This window comes from Anguilla rostrata, chromosome 1, assembly GCF_018555375.3.
Source record: "Anguilla rostrata isolate EN2019 chromosome 1, ASM1855537v3, whole genome shotgun sequence".
In the NCBI taxonomy this organism is placed as follows: Eukaryota; Metazoa; Chordata; class Actinopteri; order Anguilliformes; family Anguillidae; genus Anguilla; species Anguilla rostrata.
In genome coordinates this window covers 26,020,841-26,042,713 of record NC_057933.1, presented here as the reverse complement: position 1 = coordinate 26,042,713, position 21,873 = coordinate 26,020,841, and the positions used below count along the sequence as shown (strand labels likewise).

General features: G+C 44.5%; 1 protein-coding gene across 3 annotated transcripts; it reads right to left on the bottom strand.

The window, feature by feature from the left end:
* Window positions 1–241: 241 nt before the first annotated feature.
* On the bottom strand, window positions 242–18,157 carry kif28 (kinesin family member 28). Of its 3 annotated transcripts, XM_064332079.1 has the most exons (25): window positions 17,794–18,157; window positions 16,412–16,525; window positions 15,005–15,196; window positions 14,212–14,415; window positions 14,056–14,091; window positions 13,505–13,738; window positions 13,061–13,215; window positions 11,737–11,848; window positions 11,073–11,140; window positions 10,348–10,490; window positions 7,863–7,984; window positions 7,454–7,544; window positions 7,283–7,343; window positions 6,154–6,277; window positions 5,677–5,836; window positions 5,418–5,536; window positions 5,086–5,193; window positions 4,375–4,661; window positions 3,994–4,128; window positions 3,068–3,234; window positions 2,885–2,982; window positions 2,374–2,524; window positions 1,967–2,115; window positions 1,284–1,463; window positions 242–1,138 (listed from the first exon to the last, which is right to left on the bottom strand). In XM_064332079.1, the coding sequence occupies exons 2-24, from the start codon at window positions 16,463–16,465 to the stop codon at window positions 1,305–1,307; spliced, it is 3,129 nt and encodes a 1,042-aa protein (XP_064188149.1). In that variant the 5' UTR covers window positions 16,466–16,525; window positions 17,794–18,157; the 3' UTR covers window positions 242–1,138; window positions 1,284–1,304. The 3 variants fall into 3 exon arrangements, with proteins under 3 accessions (XP_064188149.1, XP_064188140.1, XP_064188158.1); XM_064332070.1 differs by having other exon boundaries at window positions 242–1,463; XM_064332088.1 differs by having other exon boundaries at window positions 242–1,463; window positions 17,813–18,157.
* Between the last annotated feature and the right edge of the window lie 3,716 nt (window positions 18,158–21,873).

The following is a 21,873-nucleotide window of genomic DNA, read 5'->3' as shown; positions in this document are numbered from 1 at the left end:
CCGATGTTTAAGAGTGTGAGAAGGCCAATAGGCCGATTTGTTTGCCGACACCCCGAAGTGAAAAAAGGTGGAGATGGTGGCCAGGTGTAAATTGCATGTGAGAAATGAGAATTCGCACTGGTGCTTTGTTTTTCTCAGCCATCCGAAATGGAGAAAATTATGATTGTTTTAATATTCCTCTAAATATTTAATTTTTCCAGACATAACCAATTGAAGGTGCTAAAATTCCAGTGAGGCAGAATGTATGAAAAATGTTTTATTCATCACAGGACATGAAAACAGGCTGGACAGAAAGATTTATGTAACTTATTGATGCATGGATTAAGCATTTATTCACGATTATAAATATAAATGTCAGTTTTTATATCATTCTGGTACTTATTTTTATTTATTTTTATTTTATTATGGATTATTATCGAACCACAAATGCACTTCTTTCTCTCATATGTATTAATACTAGGTGCTCAAATAGCTTTTAGATAAAAGACCATAAAACAATAAGGTAAAACTTTAACAGAGAAAATATAAGCACTTCAATAAAAGCAAAATAGATCATAGAGCAGAGGTGGGTAATGAGGGCTGTATCTGCTTCTGGTTTTAATGCCAACTTCTGGCCGTAATTACTTAATTAGCCACACCATTTACACCATCTGACATCTTTAGCTACATTTCTTGATAAGCGCGTGAATGACAGCCGAAGACTGTTCTTGTGTCTCTATACGAAACGTTTTACTGTGATATAATTTACGATTGAACCATTGTTGATGTATACAGCCAGTTAGCTTTTTTTAGTTAGGGTAACTGGTGGAAAGAAGAACTTTCATACGCGGCAGCCCTCCAGCTGCAGGATTGCCCATCCCTCTCATAGAGGAAGCATGATGGGAGGAAGTGAAATTAAGGAAATGGGAGTATGACTGCACAGCCCGCTGGGCACGGTTCCAGTGCGCGGATGTGTCGGGTTGCTTCGCTCCGGGACGACGAGTTCCCATCTGCAGGATCCACCTGCATTCCGTCGCATTGCCCATCCACACGTCGATTGGGCATGTGCAGTCCTGCGCCAGCAGCCCGAAAAAGCGTGTTCCCGTTCAAAAACTGGCAAACCTGCTTTGGAGGAGACCGCGTGCTTGTCTGTGCTGTCCTGAAAGTCAGGGTAATGAAAATACAAAATGGAGGTGTGAGCAACTGAAGCTCGTGGAGGCCCACAGCCCGAAACCAGGCCGGACATTACCACTCTAGAGAGATGTAGGGAAAATGGGGTGTGGTGGCTGAGTTGAACTCCTCACCCCGGAGTTCGGCACGTGGTGTCAGGACCAAATCCCCGAGCGCTCCCGCTTCCTGCGGACGATGGCGGCCACGTCCTGCTTCAGCGTGGTGACGCTGTGCTCCAGCTGTTCCCCGAAATCCCGCAGCAGGCGCCCCTGTTCCTCCACAAACTCCCTCAGGCCCGGGAGGTCCGCCTCTTCCTGGGGACGGAGGCAGGAAAGGGGCCTATCTGAATCTGCTTAGCGGTGCGTGATTGGTAAAGAGCCAATCAGATCAGAGGTAGAGGAATGATCACGTGATCCAATGATCATTTCCTGTCTGGCTAATTCCTTTTGTTTTATTACCTATTACTAGTACTTACCTTTTTATTTTTTAATCCAGGTAGTTTTCTAAATGCATTGATTGTATAACAGCCATCGCCACTTACCCTATGGTGAGTAGGTTAGTCAGTATAAGTACTGGCTTATCTCTGTGGTATAGACAGGGCACATGCATCAATTGTGTATATATAAGCCTACAGGTACACAATGGGCGTGCAGTTATACTGACATTGTGTTAAAAGCACCGGTTTCACATTTAAAATGTATTGTTCCATCCAAATTTAGCACCTGCTCTCAGACTATTTGGGAACCACTGGTCAAATGAATATGATATGGCACGGCATTGTGGGTAATGAAGTCCCAGGTCCTGAGGCTCAACCTACACTGGGCTTGTGTCTACGAAGCCGCTGTAGCTGGCCCCGGACTGAGTTCATGCTGTGATAGAAGACCTTGAGCGCCCTGGCAAACTCTGCATCACAGCTGGGTCTCAGACTGCCCCGTCTCTCCGGCCTGCCCCGATTGGCCTCTGGACCTGGGAGGCGGGACGAGAGCAGGAAGTGGAGATCAGGGTTATTGACAGAACGTGATGAATCCATGCATTGGTGCCAAAGTGTAAAGTAAGCAGATGCATTATTTTACTATGGATTTATTTGTATTTTCCCTTCAGTGTGGCACTTATGACATTTATTACAGCACTGTCTTCTTCAGCCGTATTGTGTGCATTGTAAGTGGGTCTGAATGAGAGGGTCTGCTAAATAAATGAATGCAGATTTTCAGAGAGACTTCTCACCCTCTCTGGCGGGGGTGTTGAGCTGGTCTCTCAGCGCACTGTTCTCCTTCCTCAGGGAAGAGTTGGTCTTCTTCAGCTGATCCAAGTCCAACTGCAGCACTCTGATAGTGGAGCTCAGGTCTGAAACAAGGCTGTGCTGTGGCTCTTGCCCCTGTGTACAGATGTACACCAACTCACACTAAGTGCTACACTGCAGAAGCCCAAAAATTAGTTTCAACATCAGTGTTTTAGTCTATATATTTAGACTGAAAATCATATTTCCATTACTTATCCGGTCAATAAGACAAAAATATTACAAATGAGATTAGAGAGGTTGACACACTTCAAGGTTTGTTAACAGGGTCAGAACATTTCAAGCAAGCAGTACCTGAAAACTAAGCTAAAAGTTGCTACTTGAGAGAAAAAAAGGCAGACTTTTTTGTAGTGTGTATAAAGTATGCACACACATAAGCAGCACTGTACACAGTAAATCGCACAATAAGTTAAAGTGTTGTAAATGGCCCAAGCTTACCACAGCGGGCTCCAAGGAAGTGGTGTCGCCAATGGCAACGCTCTCCTCCATCGTCATCCTCACGTCCTCCAGCGAGGAGCTCATTTCAGCACAGCCAGCTGTGAAAGGCAGAATCGATCACTCTGTAATCAATCGACAACCGCGTGGCAGGACTGGAGTACAGGGAGCACATGCAGGAAGTACCCTGAAGGCCCCACAGCTCCAGCACCAGCGCGTTGGTCTGCAGGTAGCTAAGGAAGTCCTGGGTGACAGTTGCCATGGTGAACCGCATGCTGTGGTCCAGCTGCGGGTTGGTGTCATGCCAGACTGCGGGAGTGTAAAAGGTTGTGGGGCTGTCATACACGCGGAACCTAGAAATGGGAAGGAGCACAGCCGATTACCCATCACCTGTCATAGATCCAGACACAGACATAGACACAAACAGAGGGGTGAAGGGTTTAGGAATCCCCAGTGACTAGTCCTACCCCGCTCCTCACATACCCCACTTTCATTTGACCTGCATTCCAACTGTTTTCCCACTGTCAGCCGATATGCACACACCTTAACCCCCACTCTCAGCCGATATGCACACACCTTAACCCCCACTGTCAGCCGATATGCACACACCTTAACCCCCACTCTCAGCCGATATGCACACACCTTAACCCCCACTGTCAGCCGATACGCACACACCTTAACCCCCACTCTCAGCCGATATGCACACACCTTAACCCCCACTCTCAGCCGATATGCACACACCTTAACCCCCACTCTCAGCCGATATGCACACACCTTAACCCCCACTCTCAGCCGATATGCGCACACCTTAACCCCCACTCTCTGCCGATATGCACATTTCCGTAGTCCCACCCTCACCCAATATGCACACACCCTGTACCCCCCCTTACCCAAAATGCCCATACACGTACCTCCCTCTCTCTCAATATGCACACACCTGTACCCCAGTCTCATCCAATATGCCCATACCCAAACCCCCCCCCACCCAGTATGCACACACCTGTACCCCACTCTCACCCAATATGCACACACCAGTCGCCCCCCTCACCCGATCTGCACACACCTGTACCCCACTCTTGCCCAACCTCCAGGCCCCATACCCCCACTCTCACCCGATCTGCACGCCCCGGTCCCGGGCGTCTCTGAGCCAGCGGAGGCCGCAGCACTGCTCCACCACCAGGGTGAAGTCCAGCCTCTTCCCCAGCAGCTCTGTGGGGTCGATCAGGATGTCCTCCTCCCCCAGGGGCCTGGGAATGGGGATGCTTTAGCATGGCGTCCATAACCACTTTACCAGTGACCATTACATTACCAGGACAATCTCCACTACAGACTCACCATTAAAATGTTAGCAATAACCACACCTACCATTACATTACCAGTACAGTCACCACTACAGTCTCACCATTAGAGTCTTAGCAATAACCACACTTATGCTGGAGCTGTCTATCTGGTTTACATATAGCACATAACTGTGCGGCACTATTGTTACCCACAGTCCTGTTGGGCTGCAGGGCACCAGTCGAGTCTGCAGTATGGCCTCTTCTGTGCCTTCTGACCCCAGCACCTCCACCTGCTCCTCCAGGGGAATCCGGAAGGCCAGTGACTGCAGCCACAGGTGGGCACTGCCCAGGTGGATGGGCTCCAGAGGATCCCAAAATGGGTCCCTTTCCCGGGGCAGGGGGGAACGGCTGCCCCCCTCCCCCTTCTCCAGCCACTCCTGGTACAGCTCCTCCATCAGGAACTTGCGGTTGATGAACTTGGTTTTGGACCACGCCCACACCTGGGGAGGGCATCAAACTGATCATTATGCTATGCTTTCATACACTTTCTGCATTCATACCCTCTGCATGATTTATATTTCAGTGTATACTCTATGTAGTTTAGCCTTTATCTCGGGGCACTGAATTCATATACCTAAATATATATACATTTAATATATTTTTATTATTCATACATGCATTTAAACTGCTCCTCTCTTTGTTCCTCTGAACTTTCTTATTGTCGTATGCCAGCTATAGATAGCAATTGATAATAGCCAGAAAATTATCTTTGCAAAGGCAAAAAAAAAAAGACTTTTGTTGTGATAATATCTGGCAGTGTATAGAATATCTGTAGCAATTCTTCAGCTGCTCAGGGGTTCATCAATGATGCAGAGTGAATGGTCTGTGTTTACAGAGATATAGCCATGGGTAGCTTTCTCTCACCTGTTTGTTCTCCTGTGCTGTGACCCTGACGGCAACCTCCTTCTCCAGGTCGTGACCTTTGGAATCGGAGATCGCAAGATTTTTTATCTCCAGCTTGAACTGAACTCCCTGGGAGCAACACAAAGAAAGCTCAAAATTAAGTCATGTTAAGACACCAAGATTTAAAGGGAGGTGAAATGATTATTTATTGTATTGCATTGTAAAATGACTACGTGACAAGCAAAGTAATGAAGTAGTTATTATAACTTAAGACACGTAGCAGGAGGAGAGATTTTGACAGGTATTCATTACTTAATTGAATAGATGCCACCACATAGTTCAGGTTCACATACTTTGTGGAGCTCCTGGCTCATCTGATTGGCCTCTGCCACCATTGGCATCAGTTTGATGTAGTCGTAGAACACAGCCAGCAAGCTGGGGTCAGCTTGGCTCTGCATTGCACTGTTGTCTCCTGCAGGAGGCGACAGTTAGCTGAACACACTGCATACTCACTCTCTCACACACATACAAACACACACAGACCCCCACACGCACAACAAACACTGGCACATACATAGGCCTATGCACATACTCATGCACGCTCGCTCTCACCCAGGTTCTCCGCGCTCAGCGAGTGCACGTGGAAACCCTCAGCAGCCGCCAGCTCTGATTGGAAGTAGTCGTAGTCGTAGCGACTCCAGTCTTCCCCGCAGCGCTCGGAAGGGAAGCCGATGAACAGGTAGGTGCTGTTTGAGCCCAGGATCAGGCGATCCTGTATGATGTAACCACACAGAAATTACATTACAACTGAAAAGATTAAAAGATTAACTCCTAGCAGGGAGATATGATCCCACAGGCCTAAAGACTAAGTGAAAGGTTCACAAACTGCGATACTGGGACCCCAGGGAATGGGAAAAATATATATTTTCTATATTTCACAAATGACATATTTTACATTTTCAGGTGAAATACATCTTGTCTTGCTTACACATTGATAATATTCTGATGACTGTAATTACTACATGTTGATATTGATAGCTTATGAGTTGTATCTCGGTGCACTCCTAAATACAGAGGCCTGCTCAGTACCAGGTGCTGCAGGTGGGTGGTCTGGGTGACAGGGCTTCCGTTCACTGTGACCTTTGCCCCAGGCTCGGGACTGAGGGAGACCCGGCGCTCCCGGTTGGCGAACACCGCGTGCTTCTCCCGAATGCTGCGGAGACACAACAGCCAAGCGTCCTTACAGAGCCCACTGCTCTTCATAGCAATCTGGAATGTTAAAGTTCATTTGTCATTATGGTATAATCACCCCACACACGGTCAGGATATGATTCTGGACCATGGAACACATCCACGCACTGACCCTCTGTGATGGATGAACTACAGGGTAGGCCCCATTTCAAAACCAATTTGAAATAAAAAAAAGTATGCTAAAAAGTACCTTCTTCAATTGTACTAGCAAAGGCAGTATTTACAAAGGGCTATTTAAAAATATTTTTTGTAGTTTTTAATTCAAGAACCTTTTACTTATTTTCAATTCAAATGTTTATTATGATTTTCTTTTATTATTATTATTTGCCTACATTATGGTGAGTATGATTTCAGACAGTTTTCCCAGACATTTTTCATGTGTAATGAAGGATATTTGAAATATTTGCACAGGTTTTTCAAGAAAATACACTTCAACTAAATCTAAAGCAGCTTGTACAGTGACATTATATTTCCAGGAACTTTACTTAGGAACAGATTAACTTTATAGCTTTTATCCACAATTATAAACATAAATATCAGTTTTTATACTGTGCTAATATTTCTTTCACAGTTTCAGATTGCATTTGCCAGAGGAACTGGCTCCAGCCAGAAATGAGAGTATGTTTAATTTTCAAACAGTAATCAGGTAATATACACATACAAATTGCTTTGGAGGCATAACCTTGCTGTGCAAGCAACTTTGGAATTACTTTTGTGGTTTAGACCACAAACACCAAAATGCCCTGCAACCATTAGAAAGGTCATCAGAAAATGCTGTGAATATAAACAATATCAATCATAGCATATAAAATCTGTCTATACCAATGAATAACACTTGAGTGTATCCCTTTACGTCATTTCTATTTGCTTGGTCAATTGTATCTCACTCTCTCTGCTAATCAACAAGTACAGGGTTGTTATGCACTCAGTGTAGGATTGTACTAGTCATTTTCCAAACCCGGCTTACCCAAGTCCTTTGATTGTGATTGCCTTTGGTGAGGTATCTGACAGCCCAATGTCCCATTCACCTGCATTATAAATACAAACAAATAATGTGTTTTGAGTCTACTTGAAGATATAGTAATGGTTGTCAGTCTTCAGATGTCCACCAGAGGGAGCAGGAGAGTGACCCACCCACCCTCCTGAATGAAGAGCTTCACCACTCCTGAGAGCTGGGGATCCTCATTCACATTCAGGATGTAAGGGTGCATGTCCATCATCCTCCGCTCCTGACAGGGTGAAGGGGGGAGGGGGGGAAGGGAAGAGAAGAGAAACAGAGAGAGGGAGGAATGCAAAGAGCAAAATGGAAGGTGAGAAAGGAGGAGGGACAAAGAAATGGGAGGGAGAGAGATAGGATGGAGGAGAACAGAAATATGGTAGAAAATGATGAAACATTGTAAATGCAATTTAGTTTTCTTCTTCATATTACAAATTTGCTCATGGGAGTAGGTTTATAATTCATAAATATGAATATTGCTGTGTAGTGCTACTGAGATTTTGGGTTATAATTCATAAACATTAAAAATGCTGAGCTTTACAGTTGATACCTGTGTAATAGTAGCATATTGCTGTTCCAAATCCTTCAGTGCCTCTTGTAAGTGCTGTTCCCAAAGGGTCTGGATCGCCTGAATCTGCAGCTCGTTGTGGGTCAGCAAGCGTCTCAGCTCCTCTGAATGAACAACCAGTCACATCACAGCACACTTCTCAATCACCAATCACATCACACCGCGCTACACCTATCATGAATTATACCACACCACAGGACACTGCACTGTAGATGAATTACAACACACAGTCCACAACGGTGATGCCAAAAAAAACAAGTGACATGGGAGAAGAAGCTGCAGAAGAATGTGGACAGTGAAAGAGGGAATTCGATGGAAAGAACACTTCATCAAAGCTCTTAATTTATCCTTTTATCATGAAAGCACCCAGCCCTATGTCTGTGCTGCTTCTGAACACTCCATGCATTTGTGTTTCTATTGCAAGGCCTGCCAATCAATTACAGCCGCTTAAAAAAAAACATAATGATATCAGCACAAAATTTACCATTTACTTTTCTCCACCTATGGCCTTTTTCCTGCAAACAAAACTCAAGCTGAAATTCCTTTTGTTGCCCCTTTAAAAATTAAGAATCCTGATTAAATTCATCCTTAGATAAAGAGGAATGAAACAGAGATAGTGAGATAAACCACACAAACATCACACAGAGAATCACACAGAACATCACAGAGAATTGCATAGAATTGCACAGAACATCACACAGAGAATCACATAGAGAATCACACAGAGAATCACACAGAATCACACAGAGCATCACACAGAGAATCACATAGAGAATCACACAGAATCACACAGAGAATCACATAGAGAATCACACAGAATCACACAGAGCATCACACAGAGAATCACATAGAGAATCACAGAGAATCACACAGAATCACACAGCATCACACAGAGAATCACATAGAGAATCACACAGAATCACACAGAGAATCACACAGAGAATCACACAGAACATCACACAGAGAATCACACAGAGCATCACACAGAGAATCACACAGAATCACACAGAGCATCACACAGAGAATCACATAGAGAATCACACAGAGCATCACACAGAGAATCACATAGAGAATCACACAGAGAATCACACAGAGCATCACATAGAGAATCACACAGAGAATCACACAGAGAATCACACAGAGAATCACACAGAATCACACAGAGCATCACACAGAGAATCACACAGAGAATCACACAGAGAATCACACAGAGCATCACACAGAGAATCACATAGAGAATCACACAGAGAATCACACAGAGCATCACATAGAGAATCACATAGAGAATCACACAGAGAATCACAGAGAATCACACAGCATCACACAGAGAATCACATAGAGAATCACACAGAATCACACAGAGAATCACACAGAGAATCACACAGAACATCACACAGAGAATCACACAGAGCATCACACAGAGAATCACACAGAATCACACAGAGCATCACACAGAGAATCACATAGAGAATCACACAGAGCATCACACAGAGAATCACATAGAGAATCACACAGAGAATCACACAGAGCATCACATAGAGAATCACACAGAGAATCACACAGAGCATCACACAGAGAATCACACAGAATCACACAGAGCATCACACAGAGCATCACACAGAGAATCACATAGAGAATCACACAGAGCATCACACAGAGAATCACATAGAGAATCACACAGAGAATCACACAGAGCATCACATAGAGAATCACATAGAGAATCACACAGAGAATCACAGAGAATCACACAGCATCACACAGAGAATCACATAGAGAATCACACAGAATCACACAGAGAATCACACAGAGAATCACACAGAACATCACACAGAGAATCACACAGAGCATCACACAGAGAATCACACAGAATCACACAGAGCATCACACAGAGCATCACACAGAGAATCACATAGAGAATCACACAGAGCATCACACAGAGAATCACATAGAGAATCACACAGAGAATCACACAGAGCATCACATAGAGAATCACACAGAGAATCACACAGAGCATCACACGGCCCACACAGAGCATCACACAGAGCATCACACAGAGAATCACATAGAGAATCACACAGAGCATCACACAGAGCGTCACACAGAACATCACACAGAGAATCACATAGAGAATCACACAGAATCACACAGAGAATCACACAGAACATCACACAGAGAATCACACAGAGCATCACACAGAGAATCACATAGAGAATCACACAGAATCACACAGAGCATCACATGGACCACACAGAGAATCACACAGAGCATCACACAGAGCATCACACAGAGAATCACATAGAGAATCACACAGAGCATCACACAGAGCATCACACAGAGCATCACACAGAGAATCACATAGAGAATCACACAGAGAATCACACAGAATCACACGGAGCATCATGCGGAGAATAACACAGATTATCACACAGTATTCGTGCTGAGAAGATGGCCTCTCAGGCTGCCGTACTGGTCTCGTCCTCCCCCTGGCGGCCCTCCTGGCCCAGCCGGCTCAGCCTCAGCAGCAGCTTGGCGTTCTCGGCCTTCAGCTCCTTGATGAGCCGCTCTGTGGGGCTCTCGTTCACCACCGCCCGGTTCTGGATGCGCTTGGCCCTGCCGAGACAGCACCGTCAGAGGCCTCTAGGCCTGCAGAGCTTAGGGCACGCGTGAGCTGCTCCACAATGCACACAGATTAGTGTACTACACAAGCACACACATGCACACACATGTACGCACACAGTTAAACATACATGTGCACACACACACCTACACACGCATGCACATTCTCACACACACACACACACACACACACTTAAACAAACATGTACACACTCACACCTACACACACATGCACACTCTCTCACACACACACACACACACACACACACCTAAACAAACATGTACACACTCACACCTACACACACATGCACACTGTCTCTCACACACACACACACACACAAGAAATCATTCAGCCAAACATAACAAATACATACCTATTTAGATAGTTCTATCAACAGTACCTCTTCCTCTATCTTATGTCTTCAAGAAAAAATATATTGTTCCAAAGAAAAGAAAAGTTTTATAGCCATGACAGCAACCCAATCATCATCATATGGTGCTTAAGGAGAAAACATGCCATTTCAGTGATGAGTGCTTCTGCGTGACAACATATGTGCACAGAGAATCTGGACTCACCTTTCTGCAAAGCGCAAGGTAGACAGAGACTCCTCATAGCAGATATCTGCGGGGCTCAGAGTAGCAATCTGAGAGACAAGAATACTTGTGAAGTGTGCAGCGGCCAACAAAAAACCTAAAGTACCACAATAGACTAGTGTGTTCCAATGAGCGACTGATTCTAGCCAAATTCTAGCACTAACAGTTATGCGTTAATCATCTTTTCTGTAACACATAGGTAGTGTTTTGGAGTAGTTTAAATACATGCAGTTAAACTAGTAGTTCAATTACATTTGGCAGCAGTTTGCCGGTAGTTCAAGTACATTCAAATTTGTGAAGACCACTGAGCTGTATAGTGGTCCTTGCTGCATACAAAAAGAAGAAGGCATTGCTCACAAGCATCATGTCTGGGGAACATGACAATAACATTCTTTTTATTATATTTTTTTATAAAGTAGTTGGAATTACATTTTTGAGTAACTGTAGTTTAGCAAGCTACATTTCTCTTTAGGGTAGCTTTGCTGTAGGCTAGCTACTTTCAGTGTGAAATAACTGGTAGTTTGTACAACTATGCTTTCAGAGCAATTGCCCGCACACGTTTTGTTAAGTAACGCATGGTAAGAGCACCTGCTGACTGACCGTAACCTCTGTATGGACCTCTCCGAGCCTGAGAACCACGACTCACCATGACGGTGCGGCTGTTCCCCCCGAGGGCGGACTGCAGCAGCTTGGTGAGGACCGAGTTTCGGTACGGGACATGAACCACCCGCTTCCCCAGGGCCACATCTGCCAGGGAGCTGCGGGTCGGAGAGATTCCAGAGAGTCCTTCATTTCAATCAGACAGGAAGTGTGCAAGCGTCTAAACATGGCTGTTTGGGATGAGGCTCCGCCCACGCCAGCACGGTGGTCTTCAGCACTCCAAATATGAGCTCAACACCCATAGCATCAGAGCAGGCTCTAGAACTTTGGTGGCCCTAAGCAAGAATGAACCAAGGAGAACCGATTGCAGACCCGGGGGGCGGCAGTGTAGTATAATGTGTAAGGAGCTGGTCTTGTAACCTAAAGGTCACAGGATCGATTCCCGGGTGGGAGACTGCTGTTGTACCCTTGAGCAAGGTACTAAACCTGCATTGCTTCAGATATCCAGCTGTATAAATGGATGCAAGTCGCTCTGGATAAGAGCTAAATGCCTGTAATGTAATGTAAAGTTTGGGGGTGAGTGCTGTTGGGATCATGAACTGGGGAACCAGCGCAAGAACAATAGCACCGAAAAAGCCATTCGGGCCATGTGAATACCGCATAGTTAAAAAGCTTTCAAAAAAGTTTTTAAAAACGTTTAAAACCACATAGAGCGTTTATGCCAGCAGCCGGCTCTGCATGGCATTATGATATTTCCCGGTATGGTCAGGCTGAGGTTGATTTAACAGCTTACATCTGACTAGGTTTCTTATCAAAAGCACATGACCCACAGGTATTTGAACTTGCATTTTAATCATATCCTGAGGGGGTCCCTCCGAGCACTGAATTAGCTCAACCACCTTAATCACACAAATAGTGGTTAACTGTGACCCTCATAAAAGCAATTCATTTTCCTGGAACATGGAGAGAAAAGAAAAGAGAAATATGGAATAGAGGGAATGTTAAACAAACAGAAGTCTGTGAGCTACTGAGTGCGTCAGTATAAGGCCGGTACCTTGCGCACACACACTCAAGTAGATTCAACATATTCTGAACAGAATTTATCACACACAAAAATACAGTGCAACAGGCATACAAATACAACAATAGACTGACATTGACAATAAAAATGGAACAAAGACCAATAAAAAGGGGGAATCATCTGTCAGCAGGGCACAAGAGAGATTTGAGCGGCAGATAGATGTTCTCGATGATGTGAATGATACATTTTTGAGTGCAAACATTCAAGTATAAAGACTGAAAAACACATGCTATGAATGAAATAATATCAAAAGGCCCAGAAGGTTAGTGATCCCTTGGGCAGCTGAGACCTGATGACGTTGCCCAGCGTGGTCAGGCTGAGGTTGATGGCGGTTCCCTCCTTCAGCCGGTCGGCCTCGGACCCCGATGACCTCTGCCTCTCACTGCCCGCCAGGTCCACCAGGTTAATGTTGGACTGCTTGGTGATGTTCTCTTTGGAGAAGATCTACAGAGAGATGGAGAACCATGCTGTGACATAATTGAATTTGCATACACACATACAAACACACACACATATGCACACATGCACACAGAAACACAGAAACACACACACATATGGAACACACACACACACACCACAACACACACATGCGTACAAACGAACACTCTCTGCCACACACATACACATAATCACATTTCCACTCTCACACAGAAGTGCATATGTTATGTCAGAAACATACACCTTAGCACATATGAACACGAGGACACACACACATACATACACACACACACACCTGCTTGAGCTGCAGGACGATGAGCATGTGCGAGCGGCTGCTGCTGGCGTTCATGTGGGTGGAGGCGGTGGTGCGGGTGCGGGTGCCCTGCTCCATCAGCTGCGCCACCTGGGCGGAGCTCTCGCAGGGCACCCTCCTCAGGCCCTCCACGTAGAACCCCCGCTGCTGCTCCTCCCGAACCTTCAGCCCCCCCGGGGGACGTGAACCAGTGCCCCGGGACAGCAGGTCAATCACCTGGAGCAGAGGACCTCATCACAATCCTTTCATCACATCAGCAATAATACTGTAATCATATTTCATTTCATTTGCATATGAGCACACCTGCTCCCCCACAAAACCCCCCTATTACAGCACATTGCAAGTATATACCCCCATCTTCTTTCATTAGGACCACAAACCCGATGGAGATCTATCATGTGTATATCTATACCATACTCCATCCACCTTGTAGCACATACTGTATATAAAGATTCTACTTGAAGGTTGTGGTTGCAAATATGCAGTGAAACAGTTAACATAAATATGGAAGACAAACATAGTTGTGTGTTTACCTGTTCATTGTAGATTTCCAACATACTGAAAAAGATCTGCGGGAATTCAAAATTTAAAGTCAACTTCAGGTCACAAATATTCAGAAATAAAAATACGTTTCTCATTTGTCTGCATAAGGCAACATGTGGGAGAGATATGGCTACAGGAAGACAAACCTGGCACTGCCGATTGTCCTGATTGGTCCTCACTGCCTGGAACAGCCTATCACAGAGTGTGGGCACCAGGCCTTTGTTGGGCCCGTACCCGACCATAGAGTAGCTCTTGCCTGAACCCGTCTGTCCATACGCGAGCAGGGTGGCGTTGTACCCCTGCAGGGCGTTATCTAGGATACCCTGCCCCAGATCCTGAAATACGTGGCCCTGGGTATCAATAATACCCAATAATTAATAATGATATCAATAATCAATCTTTCACAATCAATAGCAACAGAACAAATAAACAGATATATTCATGGAACAAAATCGGTTACTATGTATTTTTATATGGGAAGCACTCCTGTGATACAAAGAACAGTATTTTTGCACATGGAAAAAACCAAGGAATAGTTATTTCAACAACTGAATCCGTTTTAATGTCAGGTACCATGAAGGGAGCCAGCAGGGAGCTCATATTTTTGCTCTGAAAATATACAGAATGTTCAAAATGAAAATGTGTATCTCTGCTTTAGCTGGAATGTTCTATGAAACAAAAAAGAACCGGGGATTTGTGTGGCTGGTACCCAAGACAGGAAGATGTTTTTCTCATTGATATGTCAGCTCTGTCCATCCCTGGTGCCTGACTGTCAACACTGTGCTGAATGTATTTTTTGCAATGTCATAACTTTTTAAATTCAGTTTATTCGGAGTGCTTCTGCCTCCAGAGCCTCTCCCCTGAGAATGATGAGATGTAACTGCCTGAGGTGGCTGTTCATACGGTCGGTACAGCTACCCAACTGAACCCCAACCCCACCTGGTCCGCGTAGCGGCCGCCGGGCTCCTCGGGGACGTAGAGGCCGTCCTTGTTCCTGGCGAAGCTGCTGTGGGACCAGTAGGCGTAGTCGAAGGTAAAAGTACGGCGGGCTTGCTGGTTGCGCGGGTCCTGGATGGTGGTGGTGCTGGAGCTCATGGTGATGATGCATTGGCTACCGGCATCCCTCTCCCTCTGGAGCGTGACACAGCATGGCAAACGTGTCATAGCACAGCGCAGAATGACCCATCACTGCACAATACAGCAGATGATGACCCAACACCGCACAATACAGCACTGCATGACCCAACACTGCACAATAGAGCACAGCATGACCCAACACTGCACAATAGAGCACATGACCCTGATTACTGCACAGCATGACCCAACACTGCACAATAGAGCACAGCATGACCCAACACTGCACAATAGAGCACATGACCCTGATTACTGCACAGCATGACCCAACACTGCTTTTTTCCTCACCACCAAAATCAGGGGTTCATGCCTGATTTTTTGACCAAATTTATTTTTTATTTCCACTGTAAAACATCTTTGTGACAGTGTCTATGCACAGCACAGCACAGCACGACCCAACACTGCACAGTACTGCACAGAACAGAACAGTACTGCACAGCCTGATACAACATGACACAGTACAGCATAGTATGCCAAGGAACACAAGGACACTATGACGTGTATTCCTATGAGACCGAGCGAGAGAAGCACAGATCAGTACAGCACAGTTTAATGCAATATAACACTGCCAAGCAAAGTACAGCATTGCATGATACACCACAGAACAATGTAACACAGCCCTTCACAACATTTCACACAACAGCTCAAGTTAGCATGGCACAGCATCGCAGAGAACAACACAGCACAAACCAGCATAGCGCAGTGCACTCAGGAAGGCACACTGTAGCACAGCATAATTATTAAAAGAGCAGCACAGTGACACAGTTAAGGCTCAGCACAGCACAGTACATCAATTATCACAAAGCCGTGGGCATACGTCTCTTAGATTTTACTTTTGCAGCAAAGAATATTGTACAAGTTACTCATCTCTTCTCTCATCACATACAAAGGTCTGCCTTCATTACTGTTTCATGCAGCAGTATCTCTCGACCCCCACCCATCCAGACAGTGGAAGCACATTTCATGCCAGAATTTACCACGATGAAGAGTAATTCAGGCCAAAACAGTCACAATAATAATTCTAGTTTGAACTAGAAATAATCTTCTTTCATCCCATTTGGTTGAAAGTAGATATGTCTGGATCAGTAGCAAATTCACAGATGAACATTTCTACGCAGTTAGCCTCATGCTAACTGAAAAGTAGGGTAGGCCTTTTATGAATGCACACACATGAAAACGCTCTCACAGCAAAATGGTAAAAATGCGACTGACCTTGTTGAAAGGTCGAACCCGAACGGCCACTTTGACGGAGTCTCTCCCCGGCATCTCCTGTGCAAACAGGCGGGAGTAGGGGGGGCGCGCAGAATGCCTCTGGGGCAGGAGCGTCTGGGGAGGGGGGGGAGGGGGGTTATCAGGGAGATCAGCTGGTAACAGGAGCCCAGAGAAGTGCTCACTTTCACTCTGTACCTGCCTCCACATTAATAATGAAGAGCAGGCACAAAGGCCACCTCACTGTCTTCTCTCTCAGGCCCTGTCAGCACACGCTGACAGGCTCTCGTGGCTGGGGGATCCTGAGTGGGCTGTAGAGGAGTATTGAGGGTCCTCAGCAAAATTAACTTTACATTTTCAATACAAATAAACATGACTCATAAACATGTCTGGTTTACAACTACATGGTGGTATGGTAATCTCTATAATTTATTATAACTGTTCATTGTGCCAAATCTGTGCATGTACAGACCCATAGAATGCGATGCCATATTTTAGAAATGTTTCCATGTAGCAGTGTTGAAGAGCCAGTGCAATGTGATCTGCAGTGTTGTTGGACAGAGGTTCGACACCTTCACAATTTTACACTTGGGGACAGGGAGGTGCAGGGGGTGGGGTGTGGCAAGGGGAGGGGTGTTGAGTTGTTGAGTATACGCAGTGCTTCTGACTACCATTGCAGTATTTTTCTAAAATAATGAAATGGGTGAGATGTAATGGCCACAAGATGCCACTGTTGGCTGCATATCTTCAAAGCCAAACATTTATGTGTACGTGAAGACAAAATAAACACATAAATCATGCAATGTCACATTGACCAGATATCCCATACCACACTCAGCTGTGTCTCATATGCAGAATGTCATTAATATGATAAATATGATTAATATTTAGATAATGATAACACTAATAATAATCATCATTATTATAATTTGTTAACAAACGGATTAATTTATCATTTACTAGGCAGACCAGTAGTGTGATACTGTCCCCAGTTCTCTGTATGTCGTGTAAATTGCAACCTCCTCATGGTGTCATGTACATCTTCATTGTTTATGTGTGAAGATGGGTTGCGCCAGCAGCTTTCCCCGACACTATCCCGTGTGCCCTTGATCTGTGGTGACGTAGACATTTCATCGTAAATATTAAAATGCATTGCGCTTTAGTATTCACTTACTGTAGTCTACAGTCTCACCTCCCTGCATCGAGATAACCGAAATGCATTAACACGATCATTTAAAGCACGATTGTTCAAAGAAATTGAACGGTTTAATTGAATTATATTTCTATCATAGGAGGAATGTAATTTCATTAAATATTTGAAACGACTTATTTGGAATGTCGGTTCAATCTGAGCGGAATGTAAATGTCTGCGAGTCGAGACCAACCTCCCCTGCCCCCACTCACGACGCGACCAGCCCTTTGCGCCGAAGTCCCTGCTCACGTCCCCCTCATCCGCCCATAGCCTGCAGAGGAGCCGCACCTCCCCCATGACAACACAAAGCTGCGGATGCAGAGCATCGGCGCCTCCCGGTCCTCCGGTGAGAAAGAGCGGCGCTCTTCGCCACGGCGCTGCGCGGCTAACGCCCTCCTCCCCCCGCTCAGACGCTGCTGCGAGTCTTACATAACCGTTCGTCTTTCTTTCCTCATCCCTCTCTCGCTCTCTCTCAGTCACAAGCGGTGGTCTGTCAGATTGCATTAAACATGAACTAATCCGATCCCCGGAGGTCAGCGCTAATGCGACTACGGCCAGGGAGCTCCTGGAGAATCCTTCCTAGTTTAATTCTCAAATGGAATGTACACATTCAGCGCAGACGCAGTCTACGGGCACGGTAATGAAATGGAGAAGGGTGCGTTTCGAAGCCGTCGCAGCTGACTCCACCAAATTGGACCCAGTCTCTGTTAGCAGGAAGGGATAGCGCAAGAAGAGCAGGTGGCTGTAGCATTGTTGTGTCATTTACACCTTTCGAGAGAGGGAGGGCACAAAGGGAAGGATTAGATATAGTGAGAGGAGGGAGGACAGGATTCACAGTCAGACTGATGCAAACCTCCATGTGATGTTGGAGTAGAGGGGAAATAATGGGATGAGAGGGAATGGCGAGGGAGAGGGCGGATGGAGTGGGTGGAGACTGCCGCGTGGTGACATTTGTCACCTCCCACTCACAGTCATGTGGAGCCTTCCTTTGTGAACCCCCTCTGTCCCCACCCACGCACACATACGCGCAGTACACAAACAGGCATGCACACTGACTCTCACACAAATAAATATGTAGAGCACACACATACAAGAACAGAGAGGCACACACACATTTGATCAAATTAAATAAAGAAAAAAATATTATTTCATAATAAAATAGCACAAATATAAGGCTTCGTATAAGGCACAATCACACAAGCATGAACTTTTATGTGGTTTTAAACAAGCAAACAGGGATATGATAAAGCATGTATCTTTTTGGTGGAAAGGGGTGTTTTGATGCTTGTGCAGAGGTGCCAGTCTGATGATTGGTGAATTTCGATCAGTAAGTAATTGTGATACGGGCCTGCATCTCTGTATGAAAGTGATTACATTATTTTCTAAATTCTGAAGAGGTGCGCAGAGAGGTCAGAGGTAGCAGGTTGCCTGACCTTGCTTTGACCTTGTCATGGTAAATCAGTTATGTTGCACCTCAATATAGCACTAATTCCCTGTATGCACACATGGGAGGGATTAAAATAATTGCAGGCCCTAAAACCACAATACCTAAGAATTGTTTCCAGTTTTTAAAACTGAGTATCATCTGTCTGCTGGGTATTATTTTATTTTTGAAATATAAAATAATTGTATCGATGCATTTCCGTTTTTAAAAAGCTTTCTTTGCACCAGGGCTGTGCAGAGACCCTTTGATGGGCAGGTGCTCAAGGTGAAAAGGGCACACTAACCTAGAAAAACGGGTTTTGGCACCTAGTTGTTGAACAGAATATATTTTATCAAAACAAGAGATTGAAAATTAATGACCGCAACAATAATAATATGAATACATTTTTAAAAAATCAAATCAAAGGGGCACGCTTGGGCATCCGGAACCACCCCCGCTGCATGTGCCTGTTTTGCACAACTCTGAAACAAATGTATAGAGCTACAATTAAGTCATACGTCCATCTAACATGTGCTGCTCCTTCATGTACCATAGCCTGGGTGAAAATAGTGACCTTGCTGAGGTCAGTGAAGGTGGAATGGAAGTGGAAAGCCATATAGGCCTGTAGATCTGTGTGTGTGTGTGTGTGTGTGTGAAACTGCATGTGATTCTGTCTCTGTATGTGCGCATGTGAGTCTTTCCATCCAAATGTGTGTTTGTGTGCGCGTATGTGTGTCGCTGTGCGTGTGTCCATTCTATGAGACCTGGCAAGTACTCCAGCGAAAAGAAGGTGTGTGAGTCATGGCTGTGTGGGCTTGTGTGGGAAGCTCATGTGGTGTTGCATAACTCAGTCAGATTGTACGCATGTGCATGTGTGCGCGGCCAACTGTTTGCTTTTGTGTGAGTGCATGCGTCTATGCATGCTTAAATACGCATTTGCACACATGCCCTTGTGTGTGCGTGTGTGTATGTGTGTGTGCAACTGTGTTTGCAACTTCATTGGTTTACTTTTTGGAAAGACAATCGATGCAAAAGCATGTGGAATTCTGATATTATAATTACAGAAATGCAAATGCAAAAAGCCTTTACTAAAGTGCAGTTATTGAGCATTTCTGGAATGTCCTGCTGCATTCTTTAAATAGCCAATGAGCAGACAGACCCACAGACCGATGTTTTGGAAGCCCTGACCATGATGCCCTTAAAAATCTCTGGTAGCTACGGACATCATGGTGCTGGAGACTGTTGTTCTGCTGAAATTGGCCGATTGACCAGGAAGTTGCTTCTTGGCTTCATTCCTGGTAAAGCCTATTATTGCTCTAACAGAGAGGGCCAAATGAATCATGGTGCTTGACATTAGGCAGGTATTGAGTTCATTCCCATTTAGAAGCATTTCTTTGCCATGGTGCAGATGACACCCCCCCCCCCCACATTTTGTGGAGTACCATGGTCAGACATCACTCAACAGATGCAGCAGTTCTCTTTCAGGATCTTGCAGTAGTCAGTAAAACACCTCAGTCTACCAGACCTACCATTTAACACCATCTACTCTGAGCTTCTACAATAAGCTTTTGCTTTACTTTTACAAAAATTTCATAACTGTAATAAGCATGATAAGCACTTCTGTTCTCATGGAAGCCTGTGACTGTTTTGCTAGTGTTTTGTTAAGTTCCTGGTGGTGCAGCTGTTAACTGTGATATCTCCTGTCTCTTATTTCCGAGTTCCTGCAGAGATTAATTTCCATCTTCATTCTAGCCTAACTCAAAGGGTGGATTTATCCTTAAAGCTTTGCTCGAATTGCCTCAGGTGACCATGGCAGAGATTTAATTTTGTGTTACACTTCATGCACTGTTTTTCTTCTCCCTCAAATGAAATGCTCACTGTTTCTTTTTGTGTAACTGAAATTCTTTATGTTGTTTAAATCTGTACTCTTCCACAATCCTTTTTGTTCTAATATAAATACATTTGATAAATTGTTGGATTCCCTGCTAGAAGCATTGGGGTTGAGTACACTAAGTGTGGGTTGTTCTGTTTGGAGTTCAGGAGTATCTGGGGATACCAATTATTCTCTGTGCAGAATCTTTGGTGCTTATGACAGAAGGCTGTGATACCCCAGACACTTTTTTCTCCCTCAATTACGATCTGTTTTAGCATGTTTATATTTTAAAGGAAATTATATTTTTATGGGAAATTAGCCATGGTTTCATTTAATTTGCTTGTTTCTGATGTCTGCAGCACATTGTTGAGAAAAGTGCTTAAACTGGCAAAACATGATTTGGTTGAGTTTAACGTGTGTTTTTAAAGTAGCATCTATAATTGATTATGTTTATTTATGTAATAAAATTGAATGCATTATTGTATCTTAGAAATTTATACCAAATAGAAGGTACATCATGATTTATTTATTATTAAGTACATATAATAATACTTCTCATTCCGTCGATTCATTTTTATTTTGAATCAAAAGAACACAATACTTCACAGTATCATTAAAGTGATAGCATTGTGAATAAGTATACCAACACGTAATTATAACTATATACAGTGCAGTCTGTAAGTATTTGGACAGTTACACAGTATTTGGACAATTTAGGCTCTGTATTCCAGCACATTAGATTCAAAATGAAACAATGAATATGTAGTTAAAGTGCAAATTTTCAGCTTTAATTTAAAGTTATTTACATCCAATATCTAGGGCTTTATGTAGGAATAGCAGCATTACATTACATTACAGGCATTTAGCAGACGCTCTTATCCAGAGTGACTTATACAAGTTTACATTGCATTTGCATTGCATCCATTTATACATCTGGATATATACAACGGCAATGTCCTGTACAGCCCTTTTTATAC

Coding starts and splice junctions, on each gene's coding strand:
- kif28 (XM_064332070.1), bottom strand. CDS start 16,465: ATGCCGGGGAGAGACTCCGTCAAAGTGGCCGTTCGGGTTCGACCTTTC. Junction 14,092..14,211: donor AGGACAATCGGCAGTGCCAG/GTTTGTCTTCCT, acceptor GAATTCCCGCAG/ATCTTTTTCAGTATGTTGGA. Junction 11,141..11,736: donor GGAACAGCCGCACCGTCATG/GTGAGTCGTGGT, acceptor CTTGTCTCTCAG/ATTGCTACTCTGAGCCCCGC.